Genomic DNA, 22,429 nt, shown 5'->3' with positions numbered 1-22,429 from the left:
TAAAATGGCCATCTATAAAACCAGGGAGAGGAGGTTGGTCGATGGAGACTCCTGTGACTGTGGGGCCTATTTCCAAACCTCCGTCTGTTCACGCATCCGGACAGAGTTCCCTTGATTCCCTTGATGCCTTCGAGGAGCAGTGGACGCTGTCTGGGATTCTCTGCTCGGTGTCCCCGTCAGGTTCCCTTTGTTTGACCCTTTGACTGCACTCCTGTTCTTGTTATTTTATTAGTTGTCCCCCGAAATCACTTGGCTTCCAGGTCCTGTGGATCCCCCCCCTTAGGCTGGGGGGGGGACCCTTTAGCAGTGGGCGGGCTTCTGCCTGCCTACTTCCTGGATCCCAATAGGAACATTGGGAAAGTTTCATTTTTATGTAGTTGTTTATGCACTGACTGAGCCTAGATACCATGGAGATGAGCACATTGAAAGTACATAGACAGATGACTACTATGCACCTGGAGAGAAGGGGATTCAGCATACATTTCTGAAGTAAATTAAATTTGCCAGTCTTATTTGTTCATCACCTTTAACTGTACACTTTTACAGAATATATTAAGATGTCTGTTAAGTACAAATCTATCTAAGATACTTATATGCTTTCCATCACCCTACTATGTGAGTGCCTCACAAGCGTTAATGCATTTATCCTCACAGCACCTCTGTGAGGTAGAGGAGTGTTGTTATCCTCACTTTACACACAGAGAAGTGAGATATAGGCTATGTCTATACTTACCAGGGTGTGTAGAGTACATACACTGCATACCCCCTGCACACGTATAAATAGCAGTGCAGACAGAGAGGCACAGCTTAGATGAGTAAAGACGCACCGGAACCTTAGGCTGTGTACCCTACGTGGTTCTCCACAGGCCCATGCAGTGCCTCCCATATCTCTGCTGCTATTTTTAGCAGTGTGGTGTCCCACTGCCTCCCTGCTCCCGGAGCCTTTCCCACTGCAGTGAAAGATTCCAGTAGTGGGGAAAGGCTCTGTCAGAGAGAAGGCAATATGGAAAGGTTTCAGCAGCTTCCTGCTTTTTGAAGCTTTTCTCCACTGCTTCCCCCCACCAGAGCCTTTCACTGCCACATATAGCTACATACCACAGTGTGAACACTTTCACTGCAGCAGGTAGCTACCCGTATCTTAAATGCCACCACCAGTGTATACAAGGCCATAGAGAGAATAAGTGACTTATCCAAGATCAGACAGGAAACCTTTGGCAGAGCAGGGAATTGAACCCAGGCTAGCACCCTATCTGCTGGATATCTTTCCTCACTACCAGATGTGTGCACAAATCGCCAGTAGGCACATGTGCATGGCTAACGAGTCACCTACCTTGTCTTGTGCTGTGCATATCTGATGGTGTTCAGAGCAGGCACCCAGGAATATCACTTTGTTGGTGGTAAATCCATGTGGAGTTCTGTTTTCAAAGAAATTAAACTGAGGAATGTGTCCTAGTCATGTACTTAAATGGCACGTTATATATTTTTTCTTAGCAGAAGATTGTAATTGTTTCATAAGGGTTTCTTTCTCTTTCAAAAGTCCTTTCCTCCATGGAAAATCTGAGACATACGTTAGCCCAATCATATTTAGTCTTCCATACATAACATCAGTTTCTACTATCTATTGTCAATAGTAGATAATCTATAACATTTGTTACTATTATTAAGTGTACATTGGGGCCAAGATTTTCAAAAGTTGGAGCCTAAAAATAGACTCCAAAGCCCATATATAGGTGCCTAAATTTGTAGCCTTATTTACAGAAGTGTTGAGCACCCAGCAGCTCCCAGTGAGATAAATGGGGGTGGGTGGGTGCTCAGCCTTTTTGAAAACGACCTCATTAATTTAGGTGCCTAAATATGGCCTTACAAGTCTGATTTTAGGCTCCTACTATTGAAAATCTTGGCCTGAACCCTCCAGTCCCACTGAGCTTTTTTCTTGCTTTTACATATTTTTTCATATAATCTTATGGAGGGACCAAACTAGCGATTATGTGTCCCTGAACCTTTGAAGGATCTGGGGTGGGATTTTTCAAAAGCATCTAAATGACTTAAGACCACAAGTCCCATTGAAAGTCATGAGACTTGTTCTCCTAAGTCACTTAGGCACTTTTGAAAATCCCATCCCAGATTTATAAAAACAAACATTAAATATTTTTGGGGAAAAGTTATGTTTTGTTGTGAAACGATTTGTGGGAGGGAACATATTTTGTAGTGATATTTTCCACGCTACCTCTCCCAAACCCCAGTATTTCAATTTATAGGAAGTTGGATAGAAACCATAGAATGAGATAGAATAAGTAATTATATTTTTTGAATATCTTCTAGAATCAAAGAGATGGGGTAAAAGAAAAGAGCCTAAGTCCCATTGGTTTTATTATGAGTTTTCAGTGCTTACTTACACATACACTTTAAAAATGTTTAGGCCTCAATCCTGCAGATGCCAATGTTGAGTAGCTTTACATACGCAAGTCAGGTTACTCATGTGCGTAAGTATTGGCAAAATCAGAGACACACTGACTAGCGTGTATTGTCAAAGAGCGAAGACCATGATTATTAGGGTGTCAGCACATGCTTTTTCAGGCATAGGAAAATAGGATACTTAAACTTTAAGTATAAAAAAACAATCTATATTGGTAAGAGTATTTGTGTTCTTTTTTTTCTGATTAGGCAAAATGATGTAACTACCCTACCCACATCCTTTCTTCAGCCTCTCATATTTCCTTGACTCAGATATTTTATTTTTCATTTCACTGTGCAGTCTGTTTTCACAAGAATGGCAATTATAAAGGCTTTGGATAAGATAAAAGAAGAGGATTTCCGTGAGTAAGTATACATTAAAATTGTGTGTTTCTTATGTTGGGCTGCTTCTGTACAGAATTAAGATGGGGAAGAAAATATCAGAGGGAAATACACAAGCATCATTAATTGTTAAAAATCTACTGATATATGTAATCTTATGTATGTATTGGTCAGGAAACGTTGCATTTGCATGTCTTTTGTTGACATTAGAATGTGTCATCGTTATCTTTTAAGAAATAATCACAATGCTTCAAGTAGATCACAAAGAATTGAAAAGTGAACATGCTGAAAACAGTACCTCCCTCCCCCAGATTATTTTATGGTTGGAAAATTTAGGGCTAGATTGTACCACAAGGGCACAATCTTAGATTATTACTGCATGGTCAAACTGCCACAATTCCATCGCTGCTCCCCTGTTGTACCCGTAGTAAATTACTATGTGCTCTGTGCTTGGAATGCTTAAAACTGACAATATAGTACAGTAGCAATATTGCCAATGCCAGCTATTCAAAAATCATGAGTCAGGTCCCAAAAAATCAAGAGATTTAAAAAAATACATTTTAGGTTTTTTATTTGCCTTCTGGCTTTTGAGCCTGAGAGTTCGTACTTTCAAGCTTTTCTCTGAAACAGTGAAGATTACTTATTTTAAAAATGATGCTAAGATTCTCACATAATTTCATGACTCTGGGAGCTGAGACTTTAAGAAAAATACCAAATATTTTGAGACTCACAACAAAATTATGAGGTGGCAACATGGTAGCAGAAACTTTCTAATATGCACTTTGCTGAACTGCACATAAATCATTGGTCTTTTCCCCACCTCCCAGCAAAGATTTAATAGCAGATGATGTAGCTAGGTTCTGTACAGTATTAAGAATTTCTTTATTTCTGTAAAATGTACTACAATACTTTTTGCTAGTATACTTTGAAGTATATATAAAATTATAGCATCAGTTGACAAAATAAATTAACAAAGTACATTTTGCAATGTAGTCTGCTCAATGTGTTTCATGTTTGGTCACTTAAAGATTTGCAAGGGGTCTCACAGTTTTTAATATGAATAGGGAGGCTATATTGTAGTCGTACTTTGCTTACATGGAAACAACTGCTGGATTAATTTTTGCTACAATGATTCAGCATTATGTTTTGAAATTGCTTGTCTTTTGAATCTCTCTTTTTTTTTAATTCAGGCATTTTCCATGTCCCCCAAGTTCACCAAAGAATATCTGTGCTGCTCTGGAAATTCAGTGCACTAATGGTGCAATTTTTGTGGCTGGTAAAATATTTCTCTTGCTGTTATTTTCTTTAAAATATGCTGTACGGTACCTACTATGTAACCAAATGGACTCCTGCTATTTATTATTACTCTTGTTATTAAGAACAGGGAAAAAGAAAATAGATATGCAAGAGTGAAGTTCTAATGAACTTCTCTAGAGAGGAAAAGAGATTACTTTTAACTTGCCTTTCATAGTTTCATAGTGTTTAAGGCCAGAAGAGACCATTAGATCATCTAGTCCAGTGGTTTTCAAACTGTTTTTCTGGTGACCCAGTTGAAGAAAGTTATTCATGCCCGTGACCCAACGGAGCTGGGGATGAGGGGTTCAGCGTATGGGAGGGGGCTCTGGGCTGGGGCAGGGGGTTGGGGAGCGGGAGGGGGTCAGGGCTCTGGGCTGGGGGTGCAGGCTCTGGGCTGGGGCCAGGGATGAGGGGTTTGGGGCCTCAGGGCCAGGACAGAGGGTTGGGGTGCAGGAGGGGGTCAGGGCTCTGGGCTGGTGATGCAGGCTCTGGGTGGGGGTGGGGATAAGGGATTTGAGGTGCAGGGCTGGGCCAGGGTATTGGGGTGCGGGATTATCTTGGGAGGCTCCCGGTCAGCGGCGCAGTGGGGGTGTTAAGGCAGGCTTCCTGCCTGTTCTGGCACCGCGGACTGTGCTGCGCCCTGGAAGCAGCCAGCAGCAGGTCCAGCTCATAAGCTCTTGCACTCAGGCACCAGCCCTTCGAGCTCCCACTGGCAACGTGGAGCCGGTGCTTGGGGTGGGGGCAGCGTGCGGAGCCCTGTGGCCCCCCCTGCCTAGGAGCCGAATCTGCTGCTGGCCTCTTCCGGGGTGCAGTGTGGTGTCAGAACAGGTATGAATTAGCCTGCCTTAGCTGGGCAGCACTGCCGACAGGACTTTTAATGGCCTGGTCGGTGGTGCTGACCAGAACTACCGCAGCCCAGTGTCTTATATTCCGCGACCTAGTACTGGGTCATGACTCGCAGTTTGAAAACCACTGATCTAGTCTGACCTTCTTCATATCGTAGGCCAGTAAACTTCACCCAGAGACCCCTATGTTGAGCCCAATGACTTTAGTTAAACAAAAGCATTTTAGTCCTCAGGAGGCTAATGACAGAACTGGAGAGACTGAGGTGCCGCCAATGGCTGAGGCCCCTGCAATGGCGAGATATATTCAGATGATTCTAGCAGGTGATCCATATACCCCCTTCCTTCCTGAGCCCCATAGGCGACCAGTTGAAGCCTTGAAGCATGAGATTGTATTATAATCATTATCAGAATACAGAGCTAAAAGTATTATAGTTTGAACATTTAAAGGGGAAAAAAAGGATATAAAATAAAATATTAAAATGGAAAAGTTAACATTCCATGGCCAGCTAGCTCTTCCATACTGCATATATGTAATATTTTAATTTACTAATTGGGCTGTGAAATATTTATTTTAATGGGACCAAAATAGCCCAAGTCTGTTGGCCTTCAAAGCATGCTGCAAAACACATACCTCTATTTTCACTGGCTGCTGCAAAGGTGGGCCTTTGAGAAAATTCATGTGTGGAGTGTGACAGACTGTCAGTTTCCTGCAAGGAGAGGTATGCATATGCTAGTTCAAACTGGATTCTCCAGGGACTAAGAGACAGACAAAGGATTTTTGGATAAATAGCCTGGTTTTAAACTGGCTCAGGGCCTTCTTCCTGATCCAGCAAATGGACAGGAGACCCTGGTACATGAAGGGCCCCAATCCTTAGGTTAGGCTTGGAAAGAATGGGTCTAATTGAGGCTCCATAGCACTGAGTGCTTAGTCTTAGCTGAAGCTATAATGAATTTATAACCACAAGGAATCCCCTTGGATGGGGATTTGAAGGACTGCTCCTGGCAGAATCCATGTTAGGATTAGGGTGTTGTTTGTAAGCTTATTAGCAAGCATGTAGGTTCTTTTATTGTTTTTAATATGTTTTCTCTGTAGTGCTTTTACCTTAAGAATAATACAGTCTTGCATAGAAACCTGTGTGGTACCTTATAATTGCAGCAGTTACACCTGTTTAAGTGACTCCGACGAGAAAACAAGCAGATTCTGCTTGGGCAGCCTGTCTCTGCTGGGGATAACACAGTGAAAGCAGGGAACTGTGCAGACTGGAAATACCCCAGTCAGAAGGGACTGAGACTCAGGTCTCCACCCGAGAAAGGCTACGACTGGGCAGCTGGAAGCCTGAGAGTGGGTGGCTTTGCTGGACCAGTGAGGGGAAATACAGGTGCAGTTGCCCTGAACTATGACATGGAGGAAAGAGGGGCTTGGTGTTCTACAGGTGATCTCATATTGTTTTTATAACTTATGGCAGGGGCACCTACAGCCTTGGATAGGCATCCCTGTTTGTTTGTTATATAAATCCAGTTATATACAATGTGCAGGATTCTGTTCTCAGTTTAGGTAGTGTAATCCAGTGTAGAGCAAAGAAACCTGTCATTTATAGTGGTGTTACTCTTGTTTTACAGCAGTATAAATGACAATCAGAATCTGACCCAGTGAGTGGAGTATATGAGAGTTGATGGTGTTTTCAGGACCTTCACTTTTGCATTTCCTGACTCTTAGTAAAAATTTGCAATATTAAAAGGAAACTGTCAAACTGAAAATCATGTTTTTCTGGCTTGGTTTTAGCCTGCTATAGTTACAAGTAACACCTAAGTTTATTAAAATTGAGAGAGATGTAGTATTTTTCTCTCTTAACATTTTGATTACTTTGTGCATTTGACAATGCTTTGTGCATATTCATTTCACTTTTTGCCCCACAGAAGCTGTATTAGTCAGTTTCCTCATTTGTTTGTGTGGGGTTTTTCACAGAGCAAGGCGGGGAGGGAGAAACACTTTTAAAAACAGGAAAATGTGATAGTAAAATCATAAAAGCTGACCAGGGGGCTGAGAGGAAGGTGTTGTACCTGTAACTGCTTTGAACTCTTACGCTTTTAATAAACTAGATTTCAGTTTGAAGGAGTCTCTCTAACTTTTTATTAAAATAGGGTTTTTGCACCCTGCAATTCTACATAAATCAGTTCTTGCCATGACACACACTCTTATTTTTCATAGAAGTGAGAGATGGAAAAGACCTTTTAGATAACTCAGTTCCATCTCCCAGCCAGTTCAGGAGTGTTCCTTGATTGAAGCATTCCTTCCGTTCTGTGGGAGGTGTTGTATTAACATGTGATAACATGAGGCTGTGACTAGAGCAGATCAGAGGAATACAATTTTGTTTTATGGCAGATTTTGAGGTTTCTAAATTCAGGCTTGTTCCACATTGAAACAAAACTAAAACCTTCCGAATGTTTTCATGAAAATAGAATTGTGTTGAAATGTATGTTTTCTGATTGAAACCTGAGCTTTGTGATTTGGGAAGTGACATGTGGGTAGGTGTTTAGAGTATTGGGATGTGAGAGACCCAGGTTCAAGTCCCCTATCCTCCTGATTCAGGGCAAAGTTTTTCATCCCAAATCACTCTGAATGAGGCACGGGGATTTGAACATGGGGGCTTGTCTCACTTAAAACGGTACAAACTGCGCCAATATAGCGCTTCAGTGTGGACACTACCTGTCGTGCCAGGAGGGATTCTCCCACTGATGTAGTTAATCCATCTCCCCGAGAGGTGGTACATCGGTCAACAGAAGAATTCTTCTGTCGACCTAGCATTGTCTGCTTGGAGATTTAGGTCAGTGTAACTATGCTGCTCAGGAGGGTGGATTTTTCACAGTTCTGACCATTGTAGTTAAACTGACCTAATTCTCTAGTGTAGACCAGGCTTGAGTTTCCTGTTGACCTAATCATCAGGCACTAAACCTCTATCTCCTTCCCTTGGGTCTCCCAGATATGGCTCTGTGACACTGTACTCCATATATTTATGGAAATATGCTTATGAGTGTGAATATAATGTAACTGGAATATGCTTTATGCAAAAGGTCTCTTGTAAGGTATCATTACAAAGCTTATAATCTATTGAGTGTGTTCATCCTATTTGTTTCAGAGTAGCAGCCGTGTTAGTCTGTACCCGCAAAAAGAAAAAGAGGACTTGTGGCACCTTAGAGACTAACAAATTTATTTGAGCATAAGCTTTCGTGAGCTATAGCTCACTTCATCGGATGCATTCGTATGAATTTGTTTGAATGTATCATTCTTGTATCTGAAGCTAGTAATATGAAGTATTACTCTGAAGTCCTATCATAATTAAGCAAAGTGTGGGCCATTAATGATGTCTTTGAATCTTGATGGCTTCCGTTGACCAGGACAATTGGTTGTAAATTGCTCTGTTTACTTGTAAGCCTTCCTGTGTTCCTGTGAGTCAGGCCGGAAAGAATGGAGGCTTGGGATCTCCCAGGGCATGTGACCATGTCACCTGGTACTGGAATCCATCTTAAACCTTGTGCTTTTCCATTTAGAAGAAGGGGTGGGGACCCAGAGAGACAAAGGATTCCTGCCTTGTGCCAAAGCTATAAACGGGGGTGGAGCAGGACATAGAGGTTGCCAGTCATGAGAAATCCCCTAGTTACTACCTGAGCTGGAACTAACAAGAACTGTACCATGGGAAAGGATTGGGCCCAGACTAAAAAGGGGTCTAGTTTGTGAAAGAGGCTTATTGGAACATCTCTGAGGGTGAGATTGACCTGTATTCAGTTTTTTAAAGGTATTAGGCTTAGACTTGCGTGTTTTGTTGTATTTTGCTTGGTAACTTACTTTGTTCTGTCTGTTGTTACTTGAAACCACTTAAATCCTACTTTTTATATTTAATAAAATCACTTTTGTTTATTAGTAAACCCAGAGTAAGTGATTAATACCTGGGGGAGCAAACACCTGTGCATATCTATTAGTGTTATAGAGCACGGACAATTTATGAGTTTACCCTGTATAAGCTTTATACAGAGTAAAACGGATTTATTTGGGGTTTGGATCCCATTGGGAGCTGGGTGCTGGAGATAGGTGATTTGCTGAGCGGTTTTTGGTTAAAGTCTGCAGCTTTGGGGTCATGGACCAGACCTGGGTCTGTGTTGCAGCAGACTAGTGTGTCTGACTCAACAAGGCAGGGTTCTGGAGTCCCAAGGGGGTCTCTGTGACCGAACCCATCACAGTCTCCCTGAAACATTCTGACTTTAATGAAATGATGTTCTAACCAGCTCTAACTGTGACCTCTCTGGCACATATCAGCTATCAGAATGGAGAGAATAGCTCTGATAGCGTTTTCCTATCTCTATTTCAGTTATGCACAGAAATCAGAAATTCAAAATTGAGATCCCTTGTGCCTGTGTAGTATTTAGTACATGGTGTTAATTTTAATGATTTAAAATAGGTGTGCAATATTGCTGAGTTACAGTTTCTGGAAATTTGAATTTCCTATCCGTAAGATGCAAAGTATCAGCTGTAACAATGCATTAGCATTGTTTTTTGCATTTAATTTAATTTAAAAAAAAGAAAAAGGAAGAGAAATGTGATATGATGCAGTAATAAATACACTAATTACATCCAAAAAACTATGTTAAAAAGAACAATAAGGTGACAAAGTTAAGTACTCAAAAATTCCAGAATTAAGATTGCTGTGGAGCCTTAATTTGGCTCCCTGGAGCAGGTGTATTATCGTACAACCTTTAATTACATAATTATATACTATTTTTAACATAGGGCCTCTGCCTCATTCAGTGAATGAGAAGTTATTTGATATTTCCTTTTACCTTCCTTTTGCAGTTGTGGACCCCCCTTTATTTAACATACACCATCCAAACCCTGCACTGAATACAACACTTTTAATTTCCTCCTGAGCCTTCCTGTTTTGCTCTCCCCATATTATGTAAATTATTATTAACAAACATGAGAATTTATCTTTCCAACACCCCTGTAACTCAAAGCACCCGTCCATTAGGGTGAGAGCTCAGTGGTTCTTACCCTATTTACTATTGTGGGCCCCATATGCAGCACTCTGAGTGGTATGTGGGCCACATCCACACAATATATATACTACCTATACGGGGATGTCATGTGGGCTGCGGCTGTGTGCTGATTGGGCTGTGTGGGTTGAGAACCACTGTGTTACAAACTTGTTTTGTTGACAGGAAGGTACAACAAATATTCAAGGAATTTACCACAAACTCCCTGGATTATAGATGGAGAGCGAAAGCTGGAGTCTTCAGTGGAAGAGCTGATTTCAGAGCACCTAATGACAGCGTTTAAAGCAGATAGTGAGTGTCCAGCATTGTATATCTAATTCATAGTACTTGGGTTAATTTTTCTTACACATCCTGAAAACAACTCCCACAACTGGCCCATTGGTTACCAGCCTCAATAGACAGGCAAATTGGGTGCACATGGAGCGAGAACTACTGTCTCATCCTTTTCAGCTGTCCCTGCAAGCCAAGGCTGGTCCTTCCATAGCCTATGTTATGCCTGATCATTAAATAATTCAATGCTTGCTTTATTTTGTATAGTATTATTACCCTTTTAAAATTGTTCTGCAGCTGAGCCTGATCGTGCCAGTGGGTCCAGCATGCATGGTAGTCTGTTTTAACTCCTACACCTCTTTCTTAACAATTTTTAAATGAATGCTCATTACAGAAGACACTATTTAACAATTAAGAAATGCTAAAAAGATTAATAACGTATTGGTTTATTATCTTATCCTTTGACTAGTGCAGTGTGAAAGTGAAGTAAGTGTGAATGTACTCATCCAGAGGTGAGTGTGGCTTAACTCCCAGGCAGGGTTGGGGCATAAGCGGTCAAGCCTAGTGTGTGGAGTCAGATCTTGCGGGTTGATCTGGAGCCAAGGGTCAGAGCTGGGTGTCAGAAGCCAGGAATTAGAGAAGATGAAGGAGCAGGGTCTGTTTTAGCAGCTGGCTGGGGATCCACCTAGTTGCACAGACAGATTCTTGGTGTCTCCTCCAGGCTTAATTATTGCACCTGGACCCATCAGGGACCCTGGAAGCACTGCCAGTCAGACCCTCTGTGGGCAACACATCCTGTGGTGCTTGGGCCTGCAAGGCTCGCAGCCTGTTGACAGCTGCTCTGCCAGAGCTGCTGGGAGGTGGTATGCATGCAGCAGGTTCTAGAGCTGTGGATCCTCATACTCCCAGCTGGAAAGCCTTGTTTATTAATTGCTTCTGTCTCAAGTGTTCCGGAATACCTACCTTGACCCTTTTCTCTTGGTCTTGTTTCACTGCCTTTCTGATGTGCATAGAGATCAACTGTCTAAACACGAATCAATTAAATAGGAATTTATCTGTAGGGGAGGGGTGCTTATTGTCCATTTCTTGGCCACCAGACTCAGGGTTAGTGACCATTAGGTACAAGGACAAATTTAATTTGAAATTAGCAAAATTCCTTTTCCCCCGCAGTTGTATATGTCAGAATGGACACTGGGAAAATCCCAAAGTAGTAATCAGAGCATTCTATTAGGGCAGGTACTGAGGGGCACCTGATTTCAGCATGCAGAACTCCCACAGCTGCTGTCTAAACTGGCCTGTACATTAATGGTGAGAAAAGGTATGAAGGGCTGCTCCAACTGGTAGCTTGCAGAACTCAAGCAAGGGATCACCTTCCCCTTTCTGCTGCTGATGTGGTTAGTGACCTGATAGAACTAGTAAGTGCCCTGATGGTTGATGGAGATGGCTGGGTAGGCCTCACTGCTTCTGTCCCTCACTCACCTGGCAGTGGAAGCCGAGGAAACCCCATATACAATGAAGAGAGATGTCCAGTTTATGTGGCCTCCAGGGTTCTCTTGAGACAGTTCCACAAAGCTACTGTCATATCCAGAGTGTGATTTTTTTAACATGTTCTTCCTAGGAGGGATGGAGGTGTGACTGGGGTTAACTGGGGAAGGGGTCAGAGGTAGGAAGTTAAGTACCAATCTAATCCTTACCATACCTTGAGAGAGAAAAAATAAGTCTATTCCTGCAAGTGACACCTGAAGTTCCCTTCCCCTTCTGGCCAAGTGTATGGCTAACAGACTCGGAGGTGAGGAATCTTGCTGAAATCTTGGGAAGCTCATTAGTGTGTTTAGGATAAGAGTCATGGCATGAGGGGACAACAAAAGGCTGGAGTCTCAGATTGAGTTTAATCACAACCTTTAGGTATTTAACTCCATCTGGGTAAGAAAAGGAGTAGAGATTAGCAGCGAGTGGGATTCCTTTTAGGATTAAATTGCTCTTTCAAACTTTCTCAAGGTTATGATGTCCCTCACTCAGGCAGAGGAATTAGGAAGTCTCTGTTTGAGAGATGAGACAGTAACTCTCTCCAGTTTTATTAAAATAGAGTGCAGGCTACATTTTAAAATCAATTTAAACAGCTTTTCTTCTTTTTCTACAAACAAGCTGAGAAAGTTTTGATTAAAAAATTTAAAGGTAAAATCTCTCATTCTCTGTTCATATTTGTTTTTAAAGGTTTTAATTTTTCATCCTCGGGAAGAGAAGATGTGGATGTGAGAACACTAGGCAGTGGTAAGGTTGGAATGTCCCTTGATTAAAATCATAAATCGAACAAAATGGTGTCTTGGAGCTACTCAGACACATTTTGCTGTTTGTAAATGGAAAACTAGCTTGTGACACAAGTGCTACTTTGAAACATTCTCCCAATAACTTCATTGACATATTTACTTAGACACACAGACTGACATTATTTCATAAAAATAATTCTGTGTGAGAGAATAGACCTCACCATAATCTTCTTGGCTGCACAAATACAAACATTTAGAAATCCATAGCTTGTTATAAATGTTCTATCTTGCATTTCCTCATTTGAATCCATTTATGTCACATTAATAAATATATTGTTTTCTATTATATAATTCACTTTTGCATCTTTTAGTTAGAAAAATGCCTGTTGCTCTTTCAAGATGATCATTTCACTTTCTGGATGTAGCTCCTTTAATCAGCTGTGCTAATACTTCCAATAGCTTTCAGCTACGCTGAAACAACTGTAGCAAAAAGAGTAAAAATCAATAATGAGGTATATCAGACGCTGGCTAATTTGTGGTATAATTCCAGGCATTGAGTATCCTGGGATCAGCGCTGGCCCAGAGCACAGAAAGTGCAGCCATTTCAACAGATGTTTAGTTGCGGGAGCTGGATTTAACATCATCTTGCACCTGGGCATTGCTGTAGGTGACAGAAAATAAGCTAATTAACTTTTTTCTTATTTTATTTTTTAATTAGAATAGACTTGTACAAGATGTCTTCTGGGAAGCAGTAATTTGCACTTACTGATAATACTTAGGTTTAGAAGCCAAAAAACGTCCCTTGTTACTTTCCTTCCATCTGATGGCCATGTCTCTGAAAGCCTCAAACCTCATATGTGTGTGCATAAGAGGAGACACATTTTTCACACCTTCCGACCTTAATGAATAAATCCAAACATTAATTTAGAACAACATGTTTTTATGTTTTATGACTCTGTGCATGTTGCCAGGAAGGCCCTTTGCAATTGAGCTTGTGAATCCTCATAGAATACATTTTACTGCCATGGAAATGAAGGAACTTCAGCAGGTAAATCATTTGCACTTCATGAAAATCATAAAGCACATGTACTTTTGTAACAGGACAGCTTTGCTAACTAACTCCTTTTCTGACATCACAGAAAATTAATAACTCTTCAGACAAAATAAAAGTTCGAGATTTACAGCTTGTTACCAGGTCAGTATTTACTGTCTCTGGCAAGGGATTTCAAAATGATGCTTTGGGAATTCTGCAAACATCCTCATTTATACAGCTCTAAACATCCTCATTTATACAGCTCTGTAGTTATGCTTATATGTGATTCATTTCTTTTGTTTAGAGAGGCCATTGGACATATGAAAGAAGGAGAGGAGGAAAAGACAAAGACCTACAGTGCCTTAATATGGACAGATAAAGCAATACAGAAGGAAGATATTGCACTTCTAGATGATATGAAGGTATCTGTATTTTTTTTGCTTTTATAGAGCACCTGTCTCTTGGTAGGTAGTGCATGTGTCTCTCTTTTTCTCTCTCATCGTGTTTTATTGATCATGGGTTCCTCGCATCCTTTTATTCTAGGGCTTATTGTATCCACTCTCCCATTTGCCATTCCTCTTATGCTGTTAAATCTACTCTTTCCTACCACACAGTCATTGTTGCTGTGCTTCTCCTTCACCCAGGATGACCATTTATTAGCCTACTCAGAGACAGATGATGTGCCAATTAACAGACAGCACAAAGTGCTTCTGGAGGTGGAAATCTCTCTACCCAAGTGCCCTTCGTGCCATCTCAACATTGCTAAGGGTAGACGAGCAAAACAGAGGAGGAGGTTAAAACAGAACTAGCAGCTACAGCTTATCGTAGAATCTCAGGGTTGGAAGGGACCTCAGGAGGTCATCTAGTCCAACCCCCTGGTCAAAGCAGGACCAATCCCTAAATGGCCCCCTCAAGGATTGAACTCACAACCCTGAGTTTAGCAGGCCAGTGCTCAAACCACTGAGCTATCCCTCTTCCCCTTGTTTTATCCAGCCCCAGTCAAAGTCACTTTGGTGACAGTCACAGCAAATAAATTCATGTTCAGATGGCAGTGCAAAATCATGCAACCCAAAGGTCTGACACAAGTATCTGAAGTAAAGAGAATGTAGTGGTGGAATATGGACCAAGTGTCAGCTGGTGAGACACATTGTGTTGAGATACACTGGCTGGTAGAATGCCCATTTCTATGTTCAGGTTTTGTAGTGTTGGAACATTGGCCTAAGAGTCTGGTAGCAAGAGCATTCTCAAGTAGAGACGACTGTTACTTAGTTTTTACTCCAAAATTTGTGTGTTTTGGCTTGAAGTATTAAAATGCATGAGGACAATTGGTGCTCAACATTTTTTTTATCACACTAGAAAAAGATGCTTCCCAAATCAATGCCTCTTTTTGTAGAGGAAAGCTCTTTAAAGAAATGTGATGAAATCTTTGGTCGTCTCAGCTCTGCTTTCTAAGTCTTATTTGTGGAGGGTTGGATGCAGTTTACACAAAAGACTTTAATTTTTTTGAGAGTGCCCTGAGGCTCTCATTGAGTTTGTAAATCCTGGAGTTATTCCAGCAAGAGACTATGGAGATTTCAGGGTTATTATGCCTCTGCATTTGTGGTTCCACTAGCTTGTATCCACCTGAGGCCTTCCCAATAAGACTTTAAAAGATAGCTGCCTCCTTTTTTCTTTGATATACTTGGAGGAAGACTGAAAGAAGAAGAAACACTTCTCAGAAGATCCTTCAACTACCAGAATATATTGTTAAAAAGTTGTCTTATATGAAAAGAAAAAGCTATATATGCGTTAATTTTGTTTGTGCACTGTGTTGGACAGTTCTCTATTTGTTTTAAATTCTCCAAAAGGAATTAAAGATTGATCAAAAAACACCTCTGCGGGTTCTTCACAGAAGGCCTTTAGCTGTAAGATCTCGTGTCATTCATACGATGAAATCCGAGTACATAGATGACCATCACTTTCGCCTGCATCTGAAAACTCAGGCAGGGACGTATCCTTTAGACCTACTGCATGATAAATTTTAGAAATAGTGTATTGTTACCATGGACATACAGGCGGTGTTTTCTTTTGCAAGTGCTAGTGTAGTCTGTGTATTATAAACCCCTGATTTTTCAGCAGTTCATATATTGGGTTTTAAGGGTTTTTTTTTTTAAGTTTGCTTTGAGCTGAAACATACAAGTTACAAGCTCAGAAATGCAATTGGTATACGTTGTTTTGCTTCATAACAAAAAAAAGCCTCATTATTTTCAAGATACAGGAGAGCAACAAATGTATAGCTATATACAGATTTCAGGCCCTTTATCTGTAGTTTAAAAATGGAGTGTTGCAAGCCTTTGGCATATTCTAGACTGTGATAAAGATTTGTGCATGTTATATGCCAATTGCTGAGTTTTTTTGCCTATATTTTCACTGAAGTCTTCAGTGGTGATTTGAGGGCAGCATTTGGCTCTACATCCATAGTATACCCTAAGCCCTCATCTTTTTTTGTTTTCTTTTAAGTAAAATCTCTCAGTATTGAAGTTAAGTATCAGACATGGCCAATAGTACTTTTCAGATTGATTTGGGTAGTAGCATTATAAATATGCTGTGTGTTCTGAATGGATGTGTTAAGAAATTCTCAGTTTTGCCTGAAAAACACTTTTTAATCCATCCTCTTGGTTCTAGTTCTTATATTGGCCTCCAAACACTGTGTGCATACCAAGAGTCCTATTTCAGCTTCCATTGAATCAGCGGAAATGTGTTTCATCCCCTAGACAGGGGTGGGCAAACTTTTTGGCCCGAGGGCTACATCGGGGTTGCAAAACTGTATGGAGGGCTGGGTAGGGAAGGCGGTGTCTCCCCAAACAGCCTTGCCCCCGCCCCCTGTCGGCCGCCTCCTACTTCCCACCACCTGACTGACCCCTCAGAACCCCCAGCCCATCCAACCCCCCCTGCTCCTTGTCCCCTGACAGCCCCCTCCTGGGATCCCCTGGGACCCTACCCCGTATCCAACCCCCCCTATCCTCTGACTGGCCCAACCCCTATCCACACCCCCTTTCCCCTGACTGCCCCCCGGGACACCCTGCCCCTTATCCAACCCCCCTGCCCCCTTACTGTGCCACTCAGAACAGCATGTCTGGCAGCCGCGCCACTCGGACGGAGCCAGACACGCTGCTGCACTACCCTGCAGGAGTGCGCAGCCCCGCCACCCAGGGCGCCACTCGCACAGCAGTGCCACTGCAGGGGGAGGGGGGCAGTGGGAGAGGGACCAGGGGTGAGCCTCCCCAGCCGGGAGCTCAGGGGCCGGGTAGGACTGTCTCACGGACTGTAGTTTTCCCACCTCTGCCCTAGATGCAATGGAGGGCATGGGGGAGGTTCAAGATATGTAATTAATTTGTATTTGTGAGTTTGTTAGATCCTGGGTTAAATGTATTTGTTTTTGTTTTAATATTTGCCTAACACTTAGGTTCTAAGAGTCTGTTTAAGGAAAGTTATCAATATGACTCACTCATTTATTATCTGAGAAATAGTTATATAACATTTTTTAAATGAAACATAGATATTTAGGTCAGAAGGGACCATTATGATCATCTAGTCTGACCTCCTGCACAACGCAGGCCACAGAATCTCACCCACCCACTCCTACAAAAAAAACCTCACACCTGTATCTGTGCTATTGAAGTCCTCAAATCGTAGTTTAAAGACTTCAAGAAGCAGAGAATCCTCCAGCAAGTGACCCTTGCCCCATGCTACAGAGGAAGGCGAAAAACCTCCAGGGCCTCTTCCAATCTGTCTTGGAGGAAAATTCCTTCCCGACCCCAAATATGGCAATCAGCTAACCCCTGAGCATATGGGCAAGATTCATCAGCCAGATACTACCGAAAATTCTTTCCTGGGTAACTTGGATCTCACCCCATCTAATAGCCCATCACAGGCCATTGGGCCTATATACCATGAAACTGTTCTAATGACTGAATATCGGTATGTAGTATCGGTTGCTACTTACTATAACGGGTTTAGAATTTAGCAAAATGTCACTACCCAGTTTAAAACAAACAAAAGGATGGATTGTGAGGTATGGTAGCTTTCAACTTTAGAGCTAGATCCCAAAAGCTAAAGATGGCAACAGCTCCCACAACTGATTTTGCAAACACTTACATTGTATCTTGGATCAGGAACAGAAATAGATTTTGGTATTTCTGCTTTGTGTTTTTTGCCATATCCTTTTCACCTTTCTACATTAATCAGCTCCAGTCATGCAAGGCCCAAATTCACTTTTCCTTAAGCAAGATCTAGTTACATTAAAGAGTTTGTACATGGAGATTTTGGAAGAACAAAACCCAATATTGGCTTCCTACTTAAGAGAACTGCTGACATTCTGGAGCTGGATGTAGAGGTAAACGGTTCATAATATATCAGGGTGGCCAAAAGGCGGTTTGCGAGCCGCATGTGGGCCTTTCACAATTAAAGTGTGGCTCGTGGAGCCCTCCCCCCCATGCACACCCATTCGCCACCTACCAGACTGGTGTGGGGGGGAGAGCTTAGGGCTACTGCTCTGCGGCACAGTGGTGGGGCTAGGGGCTTTTTCCAGAGATGAATGGTGCCTGCTGAGAGTGTGGGGGCACAATTTAAAGGTTGGCCCCCCCTTGAATCATGCCCCCCAGGTATGACCCCCCTTACCCTCAGTGGCCCCTCCCTGCAGCTCCCAAGTGTTAGCTCTGCGTGGAGAGGCAGTGGCAAACAGCTGGGAGCGGCCGCTACCTCTCCCCACAGCCGGCCGTAGCTCCCAGCTTGCTGGCTCCAGCAGTTGCTATGGAAAAATCGGGGTGGGAGGAGGACATGACCCCACATCCCGTCCCCCCACATTGCTTCTGGCTTCTGCCCAGCAAAGAGGGAGGTCTTGGGGATTCAGCCTGGCAGGGCATGTGTGCTGGGGTTTGGGACTTCCAGGGCTCGGGGCTGAAGCCCCACTCCTGCTGAAGGCACCTCCCAGGGTGCTGAAGCCCTGAGACAGTCCTGCAGGGAGTGGGGAAGCCCAGAGCCCGAGCAGGTGCACCCCGGCTCTTGAACTTCTGAAGATTGTCATATGCAGCTCGGAGGGTCAGTAAGTTTGGCCTCCCCTATAATATATCCTATCTTGAGGTCAGCAAAGCAATTGCATTTGTAAGGGTTTGTACACATGAAAAATAATCCAAAAGAAGGTACGGTATGAATTTAAAGCAGATTAACTATTGCAAAATGGATTAGGCTCTTTTGAATAAGGCAGTCTTATTCCAAAATAAGAGCATCCACACATGGAGTTGATCAGGATAGCTATTCTGGAATTATGCCTTGTGTAGACAAGCCCATAAGCTGTATGTATAAACTTTCTTGCTTTGGCCTAATTAACAATCCTTACTGCCATTAATGCAAAATATGATGTTAATACAAAATAATCGTTAAAATTTTAAACGCATCATTGAGCCATATGCTCCAATGATGTCATAGATGTGCTTCACTGACGTCTTCGGTGCTCACCACAGGAGCAGGAATCTGCTTACCGGGAGCAGGAATCTGCTTACCTGGAATCTGCTTCCTGGATATATCGTGCTTATTTAAACTCTGGCTTTATAATGTTCATCAGTGCATGGTGGAGTGTAGTTTAGCAATAGGGAGTTTTGCTCTGTGTATTAAGTGTGCCATACCCTCTCCCTTTAACAGAACTTCTGAGAAGTGGGGCTGCATCAGAAATAAGAGAAATGTAACCCTTCGTATCAATGCCACTGATTCAAATGCAACACTGGATAACATCTGACGCCTTGCTGGTAGCCTCAGCTTGGTTTCTAATTGACACCTATCCCTATTACAGTTTCATTACCCCGATAGCAAATGGGCATGAAGACTAAATTTTTCTTGTACCAAAAGATGGTCCCTGCAAATCAGGAGTTAGACATATTGGTAGGGCAGAGTATGGGAGGAAGCCAGGGCTGTACCAGATCTTAAGATGAAGGGAAGTTTTCGCAAGTATTAAAAACCAGGCATGATCACTAATTTCACATTAAAGAGGGAAATAGAAAATGACTTAAGTTATCTGATCCCAAATTCTTAAGCCTCTGTCACAGAATAAACACACACAGTTGTCTGTTTGGAATCCTGATAACAAATCTTTTAAATTATAAATGAATTCCTGGTGTCATTGAAATTGGTAGGAGTTTGGCTTCTGCACGCAGTGCGGCCAGGATTTCACCCAGACATGTTTGAGGAACTGCACGCGTGCTACAAATTTGTAATTCTAGTGTCATAATCAGTATTGTCATCTGACTACATATATTGTAAAATTTAGTGATTTACTTAAGAAAACAATGGACTAAAATAAGTTATTTGGTTTCTGGAATTTCAAATGGAATTGCTGAAATATAATTGTAAAAAGTTACTGATACTGTGGGGATTCTGCTTTCCTAACATTTTTAACTGCAGAGAACAGCATAGGCTTGGACTTAATATTTAAACAAATTGCTGCAGTTTAATACTTTTTTAAATGTGAAACAGCCAGCATCAGGATTTTATCTTTGCTAACTGTATCCCTGTAAAGGGGAGTGGGTGAGAAGGAGCCTACAAAGACAACTGCTGAACATGAGCAACTAATGCTAGACTGCAGTTGATAAGCGTTGCACTCTCGCTGAATGGTGTCAGTGCAATTATTGCACACAACTAGAAAAGATGTCTGGGGACTTGAAAATAATTAGTCATTTTACTAATAATGGATTTTAACCTCGCGCAAGAACCTAATCTTTTTATGAAGATGTAGATTAGGTAAGGAGTAGGTATGATTAATTTAGGCAATCTTGAAGCCAGGGTGTTTAATGTGCCATCATTGTGACCCCTACTTGACAAATGCCTGATGCTTCATTAGTGACGGATGTGCTGCCTCGGGAGCAGAGCTGGCAACAAGTTTATGCCCAAAGGGAATTGGCCGTGAGGCCAGGGGAGAAGGATAATCCCGATTCCATTACTTGTTAGACTTGCTGTTAATAAAGTATGTGTCAAATATGATTTGTGCATTTTGACCAGAAGTAATGATGACTTAATCATCTGACCTACATAAAATCAGCCACCTTATTTTTTGAATGAATTATACGTGTCGAGGAGTCATATTTGGGGAGTGATCAGACTTTACTCAAACACTGCCCACAGTTCCAAACTCCATCCTCAATCCCATAATAGCTGGATCTTTCTGCTGTATTGATCAGCAATAACAATAGTTATTAATTACATTTAACTCACCCTAATCAGCCTGAAATACTGTTTAGAGCTGGCTGGCTGCAGCCTCAGACCAACATCACTGCATTAGGTCACACTTAGAAAAGCCTAGTGTAAACTCTAAAGGTTAAAAGCTTTTTGGCTTTTTCAAAATGCAAGCGTACACTCTGCCAGAAGCATATGGGCCACCAAAGAAATGCAGATACCCCATGCCCCTGTGTACTAGCTCACTCCATCTTCTTCTTGTTTCTGAGGAGCAGCCGTGTTAGTCTGTATCCGCAAAAAGAACAGGAGGACTTATGGCGCCTTAGAGACTAACACATTTATTAGAGCATAAGCTTTCGTGGGCTACAGCTCACTTCTTCGGACGCATAGAATGGAACATATAGTAAGAAGATTATATATATATACACACACACACATACAGAGAAGGTGGAAGTTGCCATACAAACTTTAAGAGGCTAATTAATTAAGATGAGCTATTATCAGCGGGAGAAAAAACTTTTGTAGTGATAATCAAGATGGCCCATTTAGACAGTTGACAAGAAGGTGTGAGGATACTTAACATGGGGAAATAGATTCAATATGTGTAATGACCCAGCCACTCCCAGTCTCTATTCAAACCCAAGTTAATGGTATCTAGTTTGAATATTAATTCAAACTCAGGAGTTTCTCATTGGAGTCTGTTTTTGAAGCTTTTCTGTGGCAAAATTGCCACCCTTAAGTCTTTTACTGAGTGGCCAGAGAGGTTGAAGTGTTCTCCTACCGCTTTTTGAATGTTGTGATTCCTGATGTCAGATTTATGTCCATTTATTCTTTTGCGTAGAGACTGTCCAGTTTGGCCAATGTACATGGCAGAGGCGTATTGCTGGCACATGATGGCATATATCACATTGGTAGATGTGCAGGTGAACGAGCCCCTGATGGAGTGGCTAATGTGATTAGGTCCTATGTTGGTGTCACTTCAATAAATGTGTCTACAAAGTTGGCATCGGGCTTTGTTGCAAGGATAGGTTCCTGGGTTAGTGTTTTTGTTGTGTGGTGTGTGGTTGCTGGAAAGTATTTGCCTCTAGTTGGGGGGCTGTCTGTAAGCGAGGACTGATCTGTGTCCCAAGATCTGTGAGAGTGAGGGATCATTTTTCAGGATAGGTTGGAGATCTTTGATGATGCGCTGGAGAGGTTTTAGTTGGGGGCTGAAGGTGATGGCTAATGGCGTTCTGTTATTTTCTTTGTTGGGCCTGACCTGTAGTAGGTGACTTCTGGGTACTCTTCTGGCTCTGTCAATCTGTTTTTTCACTTCAGCAGGTGTGTATTGTAGTTTTAAGAATGCTTGATAGAGATCTTATAGGTGTTTGTCTCTGTCTGAGGGATTGGAGCAAATGCGGTTGTATCTTTAGAGCTTGGCTGTAGACAATGGATCGTGTGGTGTGTCCTGGATGGAAGCTGAAGGCATGTAGGTAAGTATAGCGGTCAGTAGGTTTCCGGTATAGGGTGGTGGTTATGTGACCATTGCTTATCAGCACAGTAGTGTACAGGAAATGGACCGCTGTGTGGATTGGTCCAGGCTAAGGTTGATGGTGGGATGGAAATTGTTGAAATCATGGTGGAATTCCTCAAGGGCTTCTTTTCCATGGGTCCAGATGACGAAGATGTCATCA

At 42.1% G+C, this 22,429-nt stretch overlaps 1 protein-coding gene across 3 annotated transcripts in view; it reads left to right on the top strand.

Moving 5' to 3' along the window:
* Positions 1 to 22,429, top strand: part of PUS10 (pseudouridine synthase 10) — a 77,264-nt gene that overhangs the window by 50,761 nt on the left and 4,074 nt on the right. For 2 of the 3 annotated variants that reach the window (XM_077813977.1, XM_077813979.1), the window contains 9 exons: positions 2,756 to 2,820; positions 3,987 to 4,072; positions 10,149 to 10,274; positions 12,468 to 12,524; positions 13,492 to 13,568; positions 13,660 to 13,715; positions 13,858 to 13,975; positions 15,401 to 15,543; positions 17,829 to 17,928. In XM_077813977.1, coding sequence (XP_077670103.1) covers positions 2,756 to 2,820; positions 3,987 to 4,072; positions 10,149 to 10,274; positions 12,468 to 12,524; positions 13,492 to 13,568; positions 13,660 to 13,715; positions 13,858 to 13,975; positions 15,401 to 15,543; positions 17,829 to 17,928 — 828 coding nt within the window. The remainder of the gene's footprint in view (positions 1 to 2,755; positions 2,821 to 3,986; positions 4,073 to 10,148; positions 10,275 to 12,467; positions 12,525 to 13,491; positions 13,569 to 13,659; positions 13,716 to 13,857; positions 13,976 to 15,400; positions 15,544 to 17,828; positions 17,929 to 22,429) is intronic. The other variant, XM_077813978.1, reaches the window with a different exon arrangement.

The sequence above is a fragment of the Eretmochelys imbricata genome, chromosome 3 (genome assembly GCF_965152235.1).
Source record: "Eretmochelys imbricata isolate rEreImb1 chromosome 3, rEreImb1.hap1, whole genome shotgun sequence".
In the NCBI taxonomy this organism is placed as follows: domain Eukaryota; kingdom Metazoa; phylum Chordata; order Testudines; family Cheloniidae; genus Eretmochelys; species Eretmochelys imbricata.
This window is presented reverse-complemented; position numbering and strand designations above follow the sequence as displayed.